This window comes from Zea mays, chromosome 7 (assembly GCF_902167145.1).
Source record: "Zea mays cultivar B73 chromosome 7, Zm-B73-REFERENCE-NAM-5.0, whole genome shotgun sequence".
NCBI lineage: Eukaryota > Viridiplantae > Streptophyta > Magnoliopsida > Poales > Poaceae > Zea > Zea mays.
The window spans coordinates 119,731,136-119,753,171 of record NC_050102.1 but is presented as its reverse complement, the minus strand read 5'-3'; the positions used below and the strand labels follow the sequence as shown (position 1 = coordinate 119,753,171).

Below are 22,036 nucleotides of genomic sequence, written 5' to 3'. Positions count from 1 at the left end.
TAATTTAAAAACTGGAACTGTTGGAGGTTAAGTATATTTTTGTTCTTAATATATATTTATGAACTTGCTAAATTAAAGTTTGTGGAGCTTTTTTTTTGAAGTAATGGAGATGCTCTAAGGGGAAGTCATTTTCTAAACAAATTTAAGAATAAAAAAGGAAAACACAGGAGCAGCTATAGGTAAGGTGCTATAATCGAAAAAGAATTGTTGTACTAGGTAGCATTCGAGGAGCATTTTGTAGCTAGATGATTAAGGTAAAAAAAGTGTGACTGCTGCGGCCAAAGAAGCATGCGCAAATCTTTCTCTCGGCTCCCTTTGCATGCACAACCTACTCTTTGCCGAGTGCCCTCGATCCGGCACTCGGCAAAGGCCTTTTTGTCGAGTGTTCACTCAAAGAATTGACTTAGGGTTTTTAGAAATACTTTGCCGAGTGTCACACGGATGGCACTCGGCAAAGGCATCTTTGCCGAGTGTCCAAGCCTGGACACTCGGCAAAGTATATTTTTATTTTTTAAATTTTATCAACCAAACTTTTTGTGGTATGTTTTTGTACACTATGTAGACCTATATGTATCATTTGTGGACAATTATAACAGAGTTTTCAATCGTTAGTAGATTTAGTTCGTTTATTTGAATTTCTTCGAAAAATTCAGATTTGAACTGCAAGTCACTCGAAACTTGGAAAACCGTGCATGCAAAAATGATATTCATGTTACTTAGCATAAGTTACGACCGATTACAGGAGCGGACCGGAAACTTCGAGCAACATGCTCACTAAACATGGCTGTGAACTTGCCATCCACATGTTTAAAAATTGTATAAAACACAAACAAAGTCAGAAAATCATGAAACTTGTCCACGTGTCATGATATCATATGTACAGGCTGTGATAAAAATTTTAGAATGTTTTGAGAAAGTTGTGAGACACTATGTGTAGAAACCTAAGAGAACCACACATGAAATCATAGAGTTTCAATGTGGATCTCTTAAGTTTGTACGCATAGCGCGTAATAGTTTTCTCGAAACTTTTTCAAATTTTTATCACAGCCTGTACAAATTTTGGCGGCTAACAAGAAACAGTAAAAAATAGATTATATAAAATTAGACACGTTGTATGACTAACTATAATTAATTAACAACTAGTTATATTCTTGCTAATCACAAATTTTGGCGGCTAACAAGAAACAGTAAAAAAATAGATTATATAAAATTAGACACTCACCTCACGGAGGCAGCAGGGTTGGAGCAGCGGGGGGAGAGGGCGGCATTTTCGGTGGCATTGTCCAGGTTGCTGGAAATTGCTACGGACATCGTTAGTAAATCCTTTACGTGGGATAAAAAAAAACTAGTTTATGGCTAGTTTGTTAACCTCGTTTTTTAAGGAAAATTAGTTTATTATCTTTTGGAAAAAATAAAAATCTCTTAGGGCTATTTTGGGAGTCTAAATACCGGAGGGAATTGGAAGGGCTAAAATCCCCTAAAAAACTAGTTTATGGCTAGTTTGTTAACCTCGTTTTTTTAAGGAAAATTAGTTTACTATCTTTTGGAAAAATAAAAATCTCTTAGGGCTAGTTTGGGAGTCTAAATACCGGAGGGAATTGGAAGGGCTAAAATCCCCTCATTATTCAAAATTGTATAAGGAGAGAATTTTAGCGTCTCTAATTCCCTCTGATTTTGTGGCTCCCAAACTAGCCCTTAGGGTTGATTTGGTGACAAAAGAATTGGGGGATGAACAAATTTCTTGTTCAAACCCCTCGTCCCCCACCCATAATCTCTGGTCACCAAATCAGCCCTTAGAAAAATAAAGTTTCCAAACTAGTCTTTAGGGTGGAATTGATTCAGGCGGTTGGTTACGAAGGTCATCTCGATTAGTTTCCCGAAAAAGAAGTTCCTAAAATTAATTTAGGGTGTTAGTAAGAAAAAAAATAATGCTCCAACAATTTCTTGAATAAGATTAGCCATATCGAGTTCGCACCTGTGTATATAAGTGATGCACTTGAAATAATTTAAGTTGTAGAAACGATAAATTTAATATCGAGGTAGCATAATTTAAAAATTGGAACTGTTAGAGGCTAAGTATATTTTTGTTCCCAATATATATTTATGAACTTGCTAAATTAAAGTTTATGGAGCTTTTTTTTGAAGTAATGGAGATGCTATAAGGGGATGTCATTTTCTAAACTAATTTAAGAATAAAAAAGGAAAACACAGGAGCAGCTATAGGTAAGGGCTATAATCGAAAAAGAATTGTTGTACTAGGTAGCATTCGAGGAGCATTTTGTAGCTAGATGATTAAGGTAAAAAAAAGTGTGACTACTGCGGCCAAAGAAGCATGCACAAATCTTTCTCTCGGCTCCCTTTGCATGCACAACCTACTCGCTACCTTACCCTCCCGCTACCTCGCTCGATCTGTGCATGCACAGGTATATATACCTAGCTAGCTGCTAGTTTGTCCCAGCCCAGGCATCGCCAAGCAAGTGGAGTAGTACGATGGTGATCAATAGTCGATCATCCCGCCCGCAGCCGCAGTTAGTTTGTAGTATAATAGTCTGTTTTGCAACCTGCTGTTTTGCACCTCCACCGCCTATCCACCACATGTATGTTGACATCACTACTCAGACTTACAATAGTTTATATATTGAGCTTGCAAGTCTGCTCAAGATCCCGATAGGGCCTGTATATGATCCCCAAGAGGTCATGCAAAGATACGTTCTCGGACCTCGCCGCTTTGGTTTTTATGATGAGCCACCTGAATGGATATATATTCATGTCGTCGGGGAAGAACAAGACAGGGTAATTCTGGCCATAGCCATTGATGACTTATGTCTTATTGGCTTCAGTAATGCTAGTGACCATTGGTACAAGTTTAATGGACAGTCATCATCGTTCAAAGGTTTGCCGGGAGCCACCGTGCTACCGATCAGACAAAATTATCAAGATTTGATCAAAGGACACGCCAACCTTTGGAAGGTTCCTCTGGGGAAGAAATCAGCCATACATGCCACCAAGCAGCTTGCGTCGTATGACCGAGCCGTCACCCCTGACTCCGAACTCAAGGACGGGCTGGTTAGGTTCGTGGTGATGATGTGTGAAGGCATGCGGTTCCGATCGATCCGCGACATGTTCTCGTCGTTGTCGGGCAATAACTGGGAGGAGGAGACCTTCATCACTGAGCTCCAAGCAAAATCTGTCGTCTACTGGTCACAACTCTCGATGCTCCTCATTCGGTGGGAGCTAACCGGAAGGCTGCCCGGGGGGCCAAAATGGGGTGCTGTTGATGGTCGATATAACAGTATGGCTAAGCATGTCCAAGAGACTATTAATGTCAATGATGCGAACGATGCTTTGACAATCATTGATTTTCTGCTTCGCCCAACAGAGGAAGTAGATACTGGTAATTAGTTTTAATATATATAATTATTAGTTACGTCATCGATCTGTTGTAATAGTTTATATATATCTCTAATATTAAAAAAAAAAAGTAAAATTTCAGCCTTGTTTTTCATCTGGGCATCTCTCTCTCTTTCTGAGTCACGAATTGCGCGTGTGCATCACCCCTAATCCCTTGTTCATTGCTGGTTGTGCTTGAGCCGTAAACTCCTTGCTTCAGCTAGCTAACATGTAAGTACGTCATACAAATCTCTAACTTAAACAAAAACAAATTCTCAAAACTGAATCAATTCATGTGCAACAATGTTACGACTCTAATCGAATCAAAAGATGGAACAAAAAAATCATATGACAAATTCTCACCTTTATAGCCCCGCCGTGTCCCAAATCTGATCTTGAGCACCTGTTAACGCCAATACCCTCCCAACAAATGGCACTGGTGGCCGAGGGCCAGACATGCACCTGTTAATCATGGCGGGCCATGTGTTTAAATGGTAGAAATTATTGTCGACCTGTTAATCGTGATAGGCCATTACAGTCCAATAAATAGGATTCAAATCATGGTCTATTAAGACATGTGACTATCTATGCGCTTCTAAAGAGTGTAACTCAGATTCATTTATGGTACTTAAAAAATTGATATTGTAAATATATATACTAGCAATATAAAATATGGTACTACGTTCATGCCGGGCTAGCACGGACCGTTTTGTATCGACTCAGGCCGTGTCGCGTCACTATTAAATAGGTTGTGTTTGGACCGGTCCATCTGACCATCTATACATCAAAGATAGGAAAACCAAAGCCAAAATAATTTTTGTGGACTTCTAACAAAACCCACGAAAATTGCTCAGTTTTCATCGATCCTCGAGCGACAAAAAGAAATTATGGTGCTTAGAGGAACTCCTACAGATTGCTAAAATATTATTGCCAAAAATGCCATTTTAGCGGCTACTAAATTTTTCCCCCCTAAATACCTCCAAAGCCACAGGAGAACACTAAAAGATTGACCTTTAAAATTTTCAAACAGTCTACGTGACCCTGCGCACAAATAAACGGCTTGGTTTATAGCCCATTTGCTATTCATGCCCTTATATTTTTTGCCCTATGCCTACACCAGTATGTCAAGCGCCGCCATACTTAATTCAGCGCCTAGGAGATACGAACAGGGTAGTTGTGCATCCGTAGGTAATTGCTTGGGAGCCATAATTGAACTACAATATCGCACATCATTCATTTCTTTGGTCAGCCATCATTGATCATGCATGTTTGTAGGTTTTTTTTTTACTTTGCCGAGTATTTCAATAGCCTGTAAGTCATATCACAATAAGTTGACGAATCTTGTCAATGCAATTGGTGTTGAATTCATCGTCAGATGATGATGATGATTTCGTTCTCTCTATTACTCATGTGTCCATGAATGCAGATAGCGAAACAAAACATCGTGGTTCTTTAAAGAGGGGCACCGAGTACTTCAGCAAGATATACAAGCAGGATATCTATAATACTCTGAATTTGAGGGTACAAATTTTATCTCTAATATCTACCAAATTCATGTGCTACTCCTTTTCTCATCTCTATAGATTTCCTTAATCTTCTTTTTCATAGAATTTTATATATTTATTTGAGAGGTGTATTATTTCTTTAGAATATTAAAACCTAGGGGACACATGAAATGTTGCATCATGCTGATCCTAAACTATGTTTTTGGTTGACGCACATATTTGAAATATTTAAAATTGAATTTGTGGTTTGGTTGGATTTGAATTCAAAAGAGAAAATAAAATAAAAACGGATTAGAAATTCAGATATAAAAAGAAAAACCAAAGAAGCTCGTGGGCCCCGTCTGTCAGTCCCGTCCCTCCCCAACTGTCCACGCGCACGACCCGCCCGCCCGCCGTGGACTCCGCGTCCACAACGCACGGCGAGGCCGCGACCGCCCCACCCCAGCCATTTCTAGAGGCCCGCACCCCCTCCCTCACTCGCACACTCAGCTCACATCGCGCGCGTGCCAAAGAAGACATCGCCACCGTCCGTCGTGGTCTTGTGCCTGTTCCACAATCGCCATCGAGCCCTCGCCGTGTTCGTTGCCTCGGTGAGCTTTGCCTCGACGTCAGCAACCCGGGACACCCCTCGGTTCGCCCCCTCCCCCTCTATTTCTATCTGTCCACGCTCACCGGCCCTTCCTCCGCGTAGCAGCAACTCTGCCACCGTCTATCCAATTTTACATAGAAATCGAGTTGCCGCGGTGAGGCGGTGATCGGGAATGAAACAGTTCAGCCCCAACAAGAATTTCGCTGTAAAGGGAAGAAGTGTTTGTTTCAGCATGTTCGTTTGGCTTTAATCCGTACCAGTTTCTACTACTTCTATAGTGTTTTTGTCTCCATTAATTATAGCTGCAGCAATCCATGACTTTAATCCGAAGCGACCAGCCCATATGATATACTCATATTATATAATCTAACTTATTGTAAATTAAATATAACCTGACCAAATTATAATCTTAAACAAATAGCTTCTAAATGTTAGTTCAAAATAATATAATCTGCGTAGACTATAATTCCAGACAAATGTTTGTGAAGTCGGAGAGAGAAGAGAGAGAGAGAGTCCTCCGACGCCGCCTACGCCTTCGCCGTCCAGGCCATCGATCTCACGAGCGCCGAGGAGGACCGTCGCGACGCCGAGGTCTGTGGAGCCGCCAACGCCCGCATCGTCGCGCACGACACCCTCTTCGTCCATGACCTAGCCGCCATCTCCGAGGAGCAGTGGGCCCACGACGACTACTACTTCGAGCTACCAAATTTTTGCATTTTGGCTCTTTTTTAGAAAAAAAATCACGTTTAGATCCTAGAAAATTTAATGTCATTTTTGGACTATTTGCTCGACGTCATAGTATATGACGCCGATGTAACACAGTTCGGCGCTATAGCATATGAAGTCGAGGTACCCGCTGCGCTGGTACAATCTAGACGCCGTGGCGTCGACGTGGCATGTACCGTGTCTGCTGCCCTTTCGTACCAGCCAATCCCTTTATTCGTCCTTCCGTGCGTACATGCATGAGCTAGGCTAGGGCCGGACATCAAAAATTAATAAGCACTCAAAGGCATGGCCTGCTTCTGCTGGGACGATGTCATGCACAGCTTTAGGCTGTACGACACGCACAGTTCTTTTCCAAAAACCGAGAAAGCTACAGGTCACTGATGAAGCTGTGGACACAAGCATCGCTGCACCAGGTCGCAGTACCAGTGTACCACCACCACCGCTGCCGCGACCGGCGACCGCGCCCAGCTCAGCAGCGGCGGGTACTACCACCACCGCTGCATGCAGTGGTTGCCCGGCGCCTCCCAGTCCCAGCCCCAGGGCTGGACCAGCGCGCGCTGTACTTGGGTCTTGGGCAGTGCAAAGCCATACGCAGGCAGAGAGATCAGATTCAGATGCATGTATGTACCAGACGCGCATGGATGTACTTGGAACAGCGTGCGCTGTACTTGGGCAGCAGACACGGTACATGCATGCAGGGAAGGACGACCGATTTTTTTTTATAAAATCGAGCTCGGCGCCAAGATCTGTGGCGTCAAGCTCTATGCCATATCGACGTCACGGCGTTCGGTTGTACGCAGGGGCGGATCTACGACTGGATGGGCTGTAGCCCCAGTCGCGGCCCAGTACAAGTAAATAGGCCCAGTACAAGTAGTGTCTCCGCCTCCAGCTTCCAGCCGCCAGCCGCGTAACTGCGTCGGCGCGTCGCGTAATCGCATCCAGCCGCCAGCCCGCCAGCGGAGCAGCTCAGCAGCGTCGAAGTGGAGACGAAAACAGGAAGGGAAAATTGGTTTCTTGGCACCGAAAGATTCCGGCTTTAGAAATCTACCATCGAACTTTCCTGGTGCACTTTAATACCATGCAAAGAATTGATTCTTTAGAAATCTACCAAGAAACCAGTTTGGAGGCTGTTTTGAGTTGTTTTCTTTTAAAAAAACCAGCAGCACACGGAAAAAGACACACTTGCCCTCCTCTCACCTAATCAATACAGGCATCGGATCCTCCTCTGCTCTGCCGCTCTGGAGAGAGTGAGGCGTCGACTCTAGCTCGACGCAGCAGGCGCCCCCTAGTCGCCACCCCTGCCGCTGCCAAGGAGACCTCCCCCGCCCTGCAAATCATCTCACGAAGGAGACCTCCCCCGCCCTGCAAATCATCAGAATGTTTCAACAATTGGATTAAAAATGTGAAGGAGTTGCCTGCAGTTGATCTCATGGACATGCTCAGGGTGATGATAATGGAGAAGATTGCTACAAGACAGTCCATAGCCAATAAAATGCAAGGCCACATCCTACCTAGTGTAGTTAATGATCTGCATGAGAAGAGTAGGAATCTTCGATATACCATCACTAAAAGTGGGTACATGAAGGGTGAGGTTTCTGGTGCTAGTAGAGATGGTGTTGCTTGGAGATATGGAGTAAACCTTGTTACTAAGGCTTGTTCATGTGGACAGTGGGATGTAACCGGAAAACCATGCACTCATGCCATAGCATTCATAACTTCTCAACGAAATTTGAGAATCGAGGACTATGTTGGAGAATGTTATTCGGTTCAAAGGTTTAAAGATGCATACCAATTTGAGGTGTATCCAATGGGAGACAGGTTACAGTGGCCGAAATTGGACCCAGGATTCGAAATGAGGCCACCAAAACTTGAGGGCAGGCCTGCTGGCAGACCAAGAAAGAAAAGAATCAAGAGTGCTGGAGAGCCAGGTAAGAGAGGGCCATATCAATGCAAGAGGTGCTTCCAGTATGGCCACATTGAAAAAGGATGCAAAAATCCAGTGGTGGAGCCACATGAAGACCTTCCAGACAACCATTTGCAGAGAAAGACAAAAAAAGGCACCAAAAAAAAGGTGATGTACTGCTGCTCTAGTTCTATATAGCTCTTAATTGTACTGCAGGTAAGCATTGACAAATTTCACTTTATACTATATAGGAAGAAAAGTGAGCCAGAACAGGCTTCAACTTCACTTGTTCAAATATCGCCATCTAGTTCTGGACCAATGACAAGGAGAAGGGTGGCGATGTCCCCAACCTGCAGCTCACCTTCAGCCAGCAAGCAAGGAGAAGCACCGACTTCAAGCAAAAGGAGATTAATTATCTAGCTGACTGTGATGGATTGTATGTCATTTGCATGTGTTTGCTACTTATGCGATGGACGTGTAAGCCATATATTGTATTTTATTGTTAGAATCAGGCACCCCTGAATTATATTGTTGCAAAGTATCGATTGGGAGAGAGGAGGGCAAGAGTGTCTTTTCCCATGGGCTGCTGGGTAAAAAAAAAGAAAACAATTCAAAACAGCCTCCGAACTGGTTTTGTGGTAGATTTCTAAAGAATCGATTCTTTGCATGGTATTAAAGTGCACCAGGAAAGTTCGATGGTAGATTTCTAAAGCCGGAATCTTTCGGTGCCAAGAAACCAATTTTCCCAAACAGGAACTACCGAAGTAGAAACGAGCAGGAAGCGCCGAAGCTGAGCAGCACGGAGACAAGCGGAACAGCGCTGCGTCCAGTGGCAGATCTGAATTTTGCTTCATCCTGGTCTCCAGGAAGCCAAGCACCAGCCACCAGGTAAGCCTCGTTCGGTTAGATTAGACCATGGTTTAATCTGGATTGGATTCAATCGAGCCCACAATTCATGACAAAAAAATCTAGAATTATTTTATTTCCCCCTCTTCAGTTAAACCCACTATGGTTCGCACTTCGCAGGCCAGGGTTTTGGATCTGGCCGACCGACAGACTCAAGCTGTTCCTGTTCGTTCTATAAAGGTAGGAATATGTTATATTTCACTCGAGATTGGTCACTGTAATAATACAATTCACTAGCTAAAAATATGTTTGTAGATATTTAAAATGAAAATATTTTGAAGCATTTTTAAGGCTTAAGAACTCGGAAAATAAATTTATCTTGCACCATCAACTCATGAACAATATGTATTGATTATTGTATTTCTAGAATTCGTATCGACTTATTTTAGGCTACATATTTCTTAAATGTTTAAATTATATCTTGTTTCTGGTGTCATATTAAATATCAATTATATTTTTTTGTTTGATTTAAAAAATTTTATAGACTTAGCTTATTAGCCCCTCTCTTGGATCAATCCTGGATCCGCCACTGGTTGTACCAGCGCAGTAGATACCTCGGCGCCATAGAATATGTCGCCGAGCTGTGTTAACTCGGCGCCGAGCAAAGGATCTAAAAATGACATTAATTTTTTTACGGTCCAAACATGTTTTTTTTCGAAAAAAAAACTAAAATACAAAAAAATTCGGTTCGAGCGCCCCGTCGAGTCCTCGCCGGTCCCCTTGTTCCGCGTCTTCTCCAAGGGCATGGTGAGCAGGGAGGTTGTGGCCCCGCGGGACCGCGACCCTAGCGTCGCCGTAGCTATCTGTGGGCCGCAGTCACTAGTACAATTTGGCTTTATACAAGCGGTAGGCTTTTTACATCACAGGCGGTTCGGTTAGAAAACCGCCTGTGATGTCTCAGGCGGTTCAGTACGCCTGTGATGTAATAGTATCACAAGCGGTTTTTGTTTAGGACCGCCTGTGGTGCTCTATCCTTTTCACAAACGGACCCTAAGAAAAAACCGCCTGTGATTGTAAAAATATGAAAATACAATTTAAATATGAAAATAATTTTATTTTTTAACAGAAATATGCAAATACAATTTAAATGAATTATAATAGCACACATAGATAACTAGATAGATTTTAAATTAATTGGCAACCACAATTCATAGTCGATCATACATGATAACAAATACAATTTGATTCATACAATTTTTCATGAACTACCATTTTTCCGCATGTATGGCTTTAAGTTCTTATCAATTTTCTTTTCCACACGCTTGATTCTCTCTGGACCGTTAAAGACGAACATCTCTTCATACTTATTGTATTCCTCATCTTGGTCTCCCACATTCTCAACTCCAACAATTTTTTTGCTTTCCAGAAATAACTACATGCATCTTCTCATCTGCTGGATCGAGTACATAGAACACTTGTGCAACACATTCGGCGAGAACCCACGGGTCATCTTTATATCCTACTTTCTTTAAGTCTACCAGTGTGAGTCCGTAGTTATCCACTATCACCCCCACGGGATGTTGTACCCATTGGCACTTAAATAAGGGTATTTTCATGCTTGGGCCATAATCAAGTTCTCATATTTCCTCTATGAATCCAAAATATGTGGTCTTCTGTCCATGTAGGTCAAAAGCATCGATACGAACACCGCTATTTTGTGCAACACTTTTCATGTCTTTTGATTTAGTGTAGAATGTGTACCCATTGATGTCATATGCTTGCCATGATGTCACAAAACACGATGGCCCAGAAGCCAAATTCTTCATTGTTTTCTCTTCCAAAGAGTCTCCGGATGGGATGTTTTTGTCCATTAACCATTCGCTGAAACGATGTTTGTGCTCCCTCATGATCCAGTCATCTGTGCGGTTCTGATTTTCTTTACAAAGCTCATCCAGGTGTTCCTCTATGTAAGGCTCGGCTATCGTGAGATGTTGTAGTACACTACCATGAGCACAATGTACTAGCTTGTAATCCTCAACGCGAAAAGTTTTCTTGCCCATTCTCCCTCTCCCACATAGTTTACCCTCATGTTTAGGTACAGACACACCTATCATTGTTCCGTCACTGATGTAATCTATACAGCTCTCAATCACTTCTTCTGTAGTGTATCCCTCCATGATTGAACCCTCTGGGTGAGCGCGATTTCGCACATAACCTTTTAATACTCCCAGGTATCGCTCCAACTGAAACATATGATGTAAATATAGTGGCCCTAATATTTTTATCTGATCCACGAGATGTATGATTAGGTGTACTTGCATATCAAAAAATGATGGAGGAAAACACATTTCAAGCTTGCACATAGTCTCGATGATGTATGCCTTTAGATAGTCCAAGTCTTCTAAAGCTATTACTTTTTGTGAAACCGCATTGAAAAAGTAACACAAGCGTGTGATGACAACTTTGACATGCTCTGTTTCGAGGGCTCTTACCGCAATTGGGAGGAACACCGTCATCATCACATGGCAGTCATGAGAGTTGTAGCCAAATAGAGACAAGTCCTTCATCCTGACTAGTCTGCTGATATTGGATGAGAAACCTGTGGGCACTTTGACCCCACGCAAACATTTGCAAATCTTTGTTCTCTCCTCAACTGACAAGTTGTAGCTAGCTGGGGGGAGGTAAGGCTTCCCTTTGCCACTATCCACTGGATGAAGTTCCGGTCTGATTTGAAGATCTACTAGATCATTGCGTGATTTGAGTCCGTCTTTTGTCTTACTCGGCATGCCCAGCAAGGTTCCAATGATGCTGTCAAAAACATTTTTTGTTACATGCATCAAATCAATGCTGTGGCAAATTTCCATATCCTTCCAGTACGGGAGGTACTTGAAAAAATTGATTGCTTCTTGAAAGTTGTGTAAGTTGAAGGGTCAGTTCTCTTTCTCTTTTCTCCTTTGTTTTTTCCCTTTCCGAATACAACATGAATGTTCTTTACAATTTCAAAAACAAGTTTCCCACTATAAGGCTTTGGTGCACCTTCACTTTCCAGTTGATTGTTAAATTCCGCTTTCATCTTTCGGTACTTATGCTGCTTCATCAAGAACCGTCTGTGTCCCATGAACACCAACTTCTTGGATGATTTAAGGTACATGGAAGCAGTTCCATCGACGCACACTACACAACCATTCTTTCCTTTAGTCTTTTGCCCTGATAGTGTGGCGCCACCGGGAGAATCATGGATGGTAACAAATATAATTGCTCTTAAGTTGAAATACTCATGGCAATACTCATCCCATATTCTAACTCCTTCATTCCAGAGCTTTGTCATATCTTCCATAAGAGGTTCTAGGAACACATCAATATCAACACCAGCTGATTTCGGACCTTGAATAAGAATAGTCAACATAATGTACTTTCTTTTGTGACACAGCCATGATGGAAGGTTGTACATCGTTAAAGTCACGGGCCAGGTGCTATGTACACTTCTTTTTTCACCAAATGGATTCATTCCGTCTGTACCCAAAGCAAATCTTACATTTCTGGTTTCTTTGGCAAACTCAGGATACATAAGATCGAAATTTTTCCATTGTGATGCATCAGCAGGGTGTCGAATCTGTTTGTTATTCTGCTTGCGATTTTCAGCATGCCAACGCATAAGCTCAGCCTCCCTAGGATTTCAGAACAAACGTTTTAAGCGATCAACTACTGGAAGATACCACATCACCAAAGCTGGGTTCTTTGACTTCTTTTTCCCATCCATGTCATCAAAAGTGTCATCGTCACTTTCAGGTCCAATAGTGGATTTCTTGTTTTTATTTTTCTTCGGGAATTTTTTTACACAGTCTTGATTGTAGCTCTTCTTGTATCGACTGACATTGCAAACTGGGCATCTTGATGCGTTCTCAAAATCGCCACGATACAGAATACAATGGTTCGGACATGCATGAATTTTTGCACACCCAGAGCTATGGGAGATATAAGCTTCTTCGCTTTATAAGTGCTTGTTGGTAGTTTGTTGGGTTTTGGTAGTAATTGAGACAGAAAATTCAAAAGATCTGTGAAGCTAGTATCAGACCATCCGGCGCTAGCCTTCAACTTCAAAAGTTCTAGAACTGTACGCAGTGTAGTAAACTCTTTGTCACAACCCTTTGATTCATCATATAAAGGTTCTTTTGAAGCACTTTCCAGTCCCTCCATTTTAGATAGCCCTTTCTGCGATCCCACAGAACTCAACATTTCTGGTTCCATATGGCGCAACATCTCTTCGCAATCAAATTCTTCAAAATCTTGATTAGCATCCACATTATCCACTTTACCATCAACTTTAAGATCTAAAATTCCGACAACTCTCTCGTCATTACCAGGCACTTCACACGGATCCAACTCACCATGTTCTGACCATATCGTGTAATTGTTTGTAAACCCTCTTTTTAGCAGATGTGATTGGATTACTCCTGTATCTCTCCAAGCTATCTTATTATCACAGTCGATGCACGGACATAATATCTCCTTGCTCTTTCGCAAATTCGCGTGCTTTTTGGCCGCTTCAATAAAGCTTCTCAATTTTCGAATATATGACGGATGTGGTCTTGGCACATTGTACATCCAACCTCGGTCCATTACCTATCCTTATATTGATTAACATCAATAAAATCATTAATTAATTGAATTCATCCATAAAACATGAAACGAATTGATATGTATGAAAATAAAACAAACATTGCAACAATAGATACCTTGAGGTGAGACAATTGTGTTTTTAAAGAATCTTTAAACTAGATCAACTATTATAAGTCCAAATCTTGAATTCCAAAGCTTTTCTTCAAATCCGTTCTATATTACAAAATTAAGGCAAAAAATCGCATCAAAATGAGAAAGAAAACAAATGGAGATCATATATATGCATAAACTATTGAAATCAATCAATAAACTCAAAAACAAAACCTTCTCCCTGTAGATCTCAAAAAAAACCCGCCGCCGCTAGTGCTGTGAATTAGGGTTCTGCGAGTTAGGGTTCTGGAACCCATCGGGGGCTAGCCCTTTTATAGTGTACACCCATCACAGGCGGTTATTTAGCAAAACCGCTTGTGATAGATAACATCACAGGCGGTTTTTTTGTCGACCGCCTGTGAAGTTAATTTATCACAGGCGGTCGGAATTAACAACCGCCTGTGATGTTGTCTATCACAGGCGGTTTGGCTAAATATCCGCCTATGATTCTTTACAATATAAAAAGCTCGTTGGTCGGCAGGAACCCTAACTCTTCCCGCCCGAGCACGAACCCGAGCGCCGCCAGGCTGCCGTCGTGTCCCCGTCCCCGAGCACGAACCCGAGCGCCGCCGTCCCCGTCCCCGAGCCCGAGCGCCGCCATCCCCGAGCGCCCGAGCAACGCCGTCCCCTTCACCGAGCCCGAGCGCCGCCGTCCCCTTCACCGAGCTCGAGCCCCGCCGTCCTCGTCCCCGAGCCCGAGCGCCCGAGCAACACCGTCCCCGAGACCGAGCCCGAGCGCCGCCATCCCCTTCACCGAGCCCGAGCGCCCGCCGCCCCCGAGCCCGAGCTCGAGCCCCGCCGTCCTCGTTTCCGAGCCCAAGGGCCGCCGTCACGGTCCCCGAGCCTGAAGCGCCGCCGTCCCCAAGCTCTTTCTTCTTCCTCTCGTAGTAAGGTCAAAGTTCAGGTTCATTTCTTCTAAGTTCATGGCTCGAATTTCCTATATGTGTTTGAATCATATATGTGTTTGAATCATATATGTTAATTGATGGCAGATTACTTGTGTTTGAATCATATATGTGTTTGAATACACAGCTGGATATATATGTGTTTGAATCATAGCTTAGGTTAATAAAATGGTTAGGTTAATCGAATGCTTAGGTTAATCAATGGTTCAAACACATTAAGGTGTTAATCAATGGCTATCCATGATTATCAGTTCTTAGATTAATTACTGTTGTTGTTTTCACTTACATATTTTGTTTGGTTGTCAATATGCTTATTGCTTATTGCTTGGTTGTCAATTACTTGTTTGGCTATCCCTGAATCATATGCTTATTGCTTGGTTGTCAATTACTTCTCATGTATCAATTTTTTTTATTTCTTTTATCCCTTCTGATTAAATGTTTGTATACCATTAAGGTGTTAGTATCCTTCGAATGAAGAATTTTGTGTCCCTCCATCGATTGGGATCTATTTTTATCCCTTCTGATTAAATGTTTTTTCACTTACATATTCAGTTATAAGAAAATCATGGAAGTACATAGCCATGACAATGTTATTATCTCCCTATGTTATAAGACTTGTTCTTATCTCCCTTCTTAGTTTTTTGACTACCTATCTTTGCTTCCCAACCCTATGTTATAAGACTTGTTCTTATCTCCCATCTTTGACTTGTTCATAGCCATGACAATGTTATTTGGACCCCTCTTTTTGCCCTATAAGCCACATCCTTGTTTTCCCTTTGATCCCTGCCTTTGTTGCGATCTCAATTTTGATTGTGAGACTTGGCCATTTTCAGTTTTAGAGATGGAAAAAGAGCCACTTGACATGGTTGAGAGCTCAGTTCGAGTCATCGAGACACATGTTGACATCATTCGCAGTCTAGTGACTGATGGGGTTGTGGATACTAGTGAACCGGAATCAGTGTACACACTTAAGACCACTTTGTTTCAAATTGGAGATGTATGCGACATGCTTGAGAAGTGTGCTCTGTCCATCAAAAAGTATGCTGACTCCAAGAGGGCTAAAATTATTCAAGATGAAGCCCTGCAATATGCTGAAGATGATGAAGCTGCAGATGATTTGGAGGAACTCCCAAGCCCAGATCTCCTTACTCAAGCCGACATATTGGAAAAATATTTTGGAATTGAGTATGATAGCGACCAGTCAATGGGTTGTTGATGTTTAGTCCTAAACAACACGATATGAGTATCGTAGGTTTCACTCTTAGAGATAATGTATTTTGTATGAACCTCTTAGAGAGTGTCAAGTCAATGAACTATCTTTGAGTACTATTGGGAAGTGGATCTCTTTGATGTATTTTTTTTCTAGTGATATCGATGGTGCCGAGTAGCACCAAATTTGGACTTGTGTCCATATCTATAGATGCTAGTAGTTGAGCACTAGCGCCTACAATCTTGACTACCTCATCCCTATTCTCTGTTTGGGACTTATATGGAGAATGGCATCGGCGGAATGCCTGAATCGGGTCGGGAAGCAAGCTCGCCTGAATTGAGAAGTGCACTTTCCAATGCAGTTAGACAGAGAAGGCATGGCTGTGATGTTATAATGCTGAAGGACCCCAAGAAGAGATTAAGCCCTGTAGTCTACCACCTCCCGTTATTTGTGGGCTTCACCGATGGCTGGAAACATTTGGTGATAGCAAACGACCTTCGAGCTGAAGACGTCTGCGAGCTTGTTAAGGGGCCAGACGATGGTGAGCCGGTGTACTATGTCCGGATGTGTGGTCACAAAATTTAAAGCCGCATCGGCTGCATGTGTGTGCTTCTCTTCTCTTAGGTGGGGTGCTAAGTGATCTTAGTAGCCGACATAAGAGAAGAGAAGCGCACAGATGAAGTCGGAGCGGCTTTAAATTTTGTGACCACACATCTGGACAGAGTACACCGGCTCACCATCGTCTGGCCCCTTAACAAGCTCGCAGACGTCCCCAGCCCGAAGGTCGTTTGATGTCACCAAATGTTTCCCGCCCTCGGTGAAGCCCACAAATAACGAGAGGTGGTAGACTATAGGGCATAATCTCTTCTTGGGGTCCTTCAGCATTATAACATCACAACCATGCCTTCTCTGTCTAACTGCATTGGAAAGTGCACTTCTATCTGCGAGCTTGCTTCCCGACCCGATCCTGCCCCGGAGGGGGGTTTGGGCTCGATTTCTTTTGAATCACCTTTTCTCCAAGTTCCCTTATTGATGGAACCAGTATATCAGACTAACAGTATATCCCTTTATCGATGGAACCAGCTTGAATGGCAGACAACGAGCAGCCTAGTATGGATGTGGTCTGCACCGGTGCGTCTAACAAAGTTGATGAAGACGCGACCAAACTTGAATGGCAGACAACGAGCAGCTCCGGTGAAGGGAGCAGGGAGGATAGTTCTAGTGACGACAATCCTTGTACTCCTATACCTCCAAGGAAGAAAAAAACATCAGATGAGCTTGATGCCGACTATATTCCCAACGATGAAGAGGTAAATAGAAATATGCCGACTATATTCTAAAATAATGTTCATATATGAAAGGCCATTAATTGTTTCACTATATAGATTTCAAATGAAGAGAAGAAAGAGGATGCATCTTCTACACGAAACACGGAGGATGCTCTGATGCCTGAATCATCCGTTTCACATAAGCGGAAACGAGGGCGACGAGGTCCGAATCAGATGAAAGAAGGTGCAGTTATGTACGTAACAAAACTAAATGCAGAGGGGTTTCCTGAAGAACCACTTGACATGGTTACAAAGTTTCGAAATTCCTGCGGGTCTACTGTTAGAGATATAGTGCCAATCACACTTCAAAAATGGAAGGATTTAGATGAAGACACCCGCAATAAGCTATGGGCTAAGTTGTCTGAGTCATTCAAGTTCCCAAAAGGCACAGAGGATGCAGTAAGGAAGTCGATGCTCTCTGCTATGGCCAAGATGTTTCGTGGGTGGAAGGCCGAGATGAATAGGGAATTTGTTAAGAAGAATAAGGTTCCTCCGCCCAAGAAAATGGGGAAAATCACTCAAGCTCAGTGGGAGGAACTTGTTCGTCAGAAGACCGAACTGAAGGCCAAAGAACTGGGCGAAACTAATTCTCAGAGAGCGAAGATGAACAAACACCCCCATCGCCTGGGGTCAACCGGATATCACCATAAAGTTATGCCGTGGAACAGGATAATCGAGGAAGCTATAACTAACGGCACTTTGGACCCAATATTAAAAGATATCGATGAGCGAGCTATTCGTTGGATCTTAGGTCGGGCAGGTTTGAGTGAGGACGACAAACTTTTGCATCCAGAATTGGTAGGCGAAGTTTCGACAAAAATTCAAGAATATGCAGATAAGAGAAAAAAGGAGAATTTAAGCCTCGGAGGGAGAATGACATACTAACTGCAGCACTAGGCAATCCTGAACACACTGGACGGGCTCGGGGAATCTCTTCTAAGATTTCCTGGAGAGAGGCGTTTCCAGAGTATGCGTCGTCATATAGGAAACACGAGAAGTCGGAAAGGACCCTTGAAGAGACTATTGATGAAAGGGTACAAAAGGCTATTAATGACGTGATGAACAAAATGAAGAAAACAGAATGCATATCATTTGAACTCAAGCCAAGCCACATGAGTCCACCTATAGTCCCTAGCAGCGTTGGATCTGTGCAAGACTTGACCAAGTACCCTGTAGACGATATTGTTGAGGACAAGCCTTGCTTTCTTCATATTCCAATCAATCGATCTGGGACAAAAACAAAGCAAGCTGCTACTGGTTTGGTAAAACCAGGACTTGTTAACTACAAGGATAATCCTGTCCCGCCACACTATGCTGTGGTCCAAGTTTTAGAAATCACAGACAGTGGTTGTGAAGATTGGGAGATAGATTTTCCAGTTGAGGGGATCATAACTTTGCAGGAGGCAATGAACGAGTTGGTCCTTTGGCATCGACGCGACATCAAGTTGGGTGATGAGCCGAATTCAACACCAATGCAACAAAAAGATAGTTCGATCATTCCACACCCCATGGTGCAGGAAAATATGACACCGACCTCCAAAAAAATCATTGAAACAATCATATCGCCTCTTGCGAAGGAACTCGACGAGGGGGACGTAGACAAAATTGTTCCTCAGAATGTCGACGTCAACATAAAAAAGGAACCAAAGGTTGGCACCAATGTTGAAGGACCAACTATTTCAAAGAAAATTCATATGCGAATCGCCACTGACGATGTCAAGAAACCATCAGAATCAGTGGCACGCTACCTGCATAAATTGCAGAGAGTTATGACAAATCAATCAAAAGCGGAATCAGCATCACATGGAGTTGGCACATGGTCCCAAATAGACAATTTCGAAGTATGGGAAGAATATGGAATGATTCATACTCGAGAATCATTACGTCTTAAAACCAATATCTCGGTATACAAGAAGGAGGATGTTCCTCCAAAATTTGTGAATGGGAGGCCGTTCTTGACGACGGTGCAACTTTCTAAGTTGTCGACTCCGGAGATTAGAATGCATGAGTGGTACATGGTGGCTAGCAACAAATACAAACTCGAGGACTTCACATTTGTTGTGCCAGAAGATGCATTTTGGAGCAATGATCATATAGATCCTGTGCGGCATTTATTCTTTGACGATCTCTGGTCGTTGTACCACTGACAAAGGATGGAAACCAACTACTTAACCCTCTTTTGCTTGTAAGTACCTCTAAACTTTCATATTTGTTAGTTTTGTACACGCACACATAAACGAGAGTCTAACGATTAACACTATTACACGTAGGATGCAATACATGGATGATAAGAAGAAACAACTTAAGACAGGGTTTCTTGACCCGTTGATGATATCCCAAGCTCGCTACAAAGTAGTTGCTCGGAGGCATGGAGAAGAATACAAAGACTTGGACGATGCTGAATTTGAGAAAGCCGTCAAACAGAATCAGAGAAAGAAAATGAAGGTAATGACGGCATACATTGGACGAGCCATGTATAATCATGTACAACATGGCAAGGACTTAATAATAGCTCCGCACCACTTTAAGTAAGTTATCAACATGGTTTAATTTTGAACTATAAATTATGGCAATCGTGATCTTAACATGTGTTTTCGTCTATGTCTATATAGTGACCACTACATTTGTATCATGATCTGGCCAAAGGATGGTAAAGTCGTTGTCTTCGACTCACTGAGAATGGAAAAGGCTACGTATAATGACTTCTTGAAGATTTTAGAGAAGTATGATTATTATTGCACACTTATACTTATTACAACTTAACAAATGTATTCTTAATCTCACAATGCTATTCTTATATGCAGTGCATACCGTTTTTATTGGAAAGATCTTGGCGGAGAACATCCAGAGGACAAGCCTAATTTGTCAATATCATTATTTCCATATGGTGACAAACAACCTCCGGGTACTGTCCTGTGCGGTTATTATGTATGCGAATGGTGTCGTGTCACCTTCCATTACATGGTCAATCGTGAGGATGTAAGTTCGCTATCATTGTCTATGTTGCAATTTTTATGTTATATTGTTGCTCATCACATTACTCTTAGCACCGCTTGCATTTTGCTTTCATTGCAGGTTCCTAAATCCAAGATCAATGCTGAATGGTTAGAAAGAGATATGGTTTCCGTCGGCGTTGCTAAGGTTGTAAGAGACTTGCTTTACTTTATGCGCCGTGAAGTTCTTCATCAACAAGAGCTATTCTACAATACAAATGGAAATTTGCAAAAATTCCCAGAACTAAGTTTGTACACAATATCACACGGTGTTTAGGTCTTTAGTTAGGAACTTTAGATGTTTAGTTGTCTATGGAACTTTGAGATAACTTGATATGTGTATAAATCTGTGTATGACGATGGAACTTGATATGTGGATGAATCTGTGTATTATACCTGTTATGGAACTTGTAATATGTGTATGAAATCTGTGTATGCAATCTGTGTGAATCTGTGTATAATCTGTGTATGAAATCTGTGTATATTCAGTGTTTGAAAATTCTGTATATATGAATCTGTATATTGAAAACCGTCTGTGATTTATATTGTATGCAGTCAGACTTATATAAAAACCGCCTGTGATGTGTGGCTAACACAAGCGGCTAGGATAAGAAACCGCCTGTGATGTGTGTCTATCACAGGTGGTTCCTTTGAACTGGACCGCCTGTAATCTGTGTTTTTCACAGGCGGTTTTTGATTGACCGCCTGTGATGTTGTTTTACATCACAGGCGGTGCACCACAAGCGGTTCCTGGAACCGCCTGTGTAGAGGCGAACCAAACCGCCTGTACAGAGGTATGCTGTAGTAGTGAGTGGAGCGCTTCGTGGGTGGCCGCATGATGGTGGACTTGATGGCGCTGATGGAAAGCCTCGACGCCGCTCTGGGTTTGGGCATCCGCAGTGTCACCATGGTTACCCCTCTCTACAAGCATGTATGCCATGCCAAATGCCAACTGATTGAAAGGAAAAAAAAACCTTCAAGTTAGATCCTTCATCTATTTTATATTAGTTGATTGACCTGCCTAAGAGATATCGTTAGTAGAGAACAAGTCTAGTTTAATCAATAAAAAATCTACTTTTATTGACTTGCCTAAGTTAGATAGATTTGTTTCAAGGGTATTTCTTTCGCCATGGCTAGTAGAGATCATGGTGCAACTCATGAGGGAAGGACAGAACCCTCCGAGCCAAAAGGTTTACTGCCCATACCCCAGGTGCTCAGCCTTCATCCGATGCAGGAGTCCTCCTCAAGGCACACAGCTGCTGATGCTGCCACATTGAGGAAGTGCGTGAAACGCAGAGGCTCTTTGTGCTTGAGCTGTAAAGTCCCATGCATATGGCATTATAGCATGAGTTACTATGAATACAAGATGAGGTACCCCCACGCTCACCCAGGAGATGTGAAGTTGCAGAGCCTAGCAAGGCAGAGGCTGTGGCGCCAGTGCGTGAAATGCAAGCACATGATCGAGCTTGCGGAGGGCTGCTACCACATGATCTGCGTGTAAAACGCTAGCTCTGTTGCTGCTGCTTCTCGCATTGCAGGTGCGGCTATGAGTTCTGCTACACTTGGGAATGAATGGAAGAGTAAGAAAGTAAGCCTCTCCTGCCCGCTGGGATGAACGCAACATCATCAGAGATGAAAACGATGATGACTACGGGGAAGACGAAGATGGTCTTTACTAGAGAAGGCTGTTTGCAATTCCTTTGCTTCTATGTTGTTGCGGCTGCATGGAATGTTACTTATGTTAGGATTTCTTCTGCAAACCATCATTTCTGAGACAGTTAAATGGTGAAACATATGCATCAGCTCTATCTATCTGATGTAATTTTTTTTTCCACATTCATTTGAAACAGTTTGCCCTGTCATGTTTGATA

The 22,036-nt window shown here is 42.6% G+C and overlaps 2 protein-coding genes and 1 pseudogene across 2 annotated transcripts; all 3 read left to right on the top strand.

Moving 5' to 3' along the window:
- The first annotated feature begins 2,467 nt into the window (after nt 1–2,467).
- LOC100126914 (uncharacterized) lies at nt 2,468–3,501 on the top strand. The gene has a single exon (XM_008654488.2). The coding sequence runs from the start codon at nt 2,491–2,493 to the stop codon at nt 3,400–3,402; it is 912 nt and encodes a 303-aa protein (XP_008652710.1). The 5' UTR covers nt 2,468–2,490; the 3' UTR covers nt 3,403–3,501.
- Nucleotides 3,502–5,656: 2,155 nt separating this feature from the next.
- LOC109941144 (uncharacterized) lies at nt 5,657–21,844 on the top strand (annotated as a pseudogene).
- LOC103632752 (uncharacterized) lies at nt 7,404–8,666 on the top strand. Its single transcript, XM_008654487.4, has 2 exons — nt 7,404–8,281; nt 8,365–8,666. The coding sequence occupies exons 1-2, from the start codon at nt 7,640–7,642 to the stop codon at nt 8,374–8,376; spliced, it is 654 nt and encodes a 217-aa protein (XP_008652709.1). The 5' UTR covers nt 7,404–7,639; the 3' UTR covers nt 8,377–8,666.
- Nucleotides 21,845–22,036: the final 192 nt, after the last annotated feature.

Bases quoted from the DNA above. Each gene is read 5' to 3' on its own strand.
- LOC100126914 (XM_008654488.2), top strand. From the start codon at position 2,491: ATGGTGATCAATAGTCGATCATCCCGCCCGCAGCCGCAGTTAGTTTGT.
- LOC103632752 (XM_008654487.4), top strand. From the start codon at position 7,640: ATGGACATGCTCAGGGTGATGATAATGGAGAAGATTGCTACAAGACAG.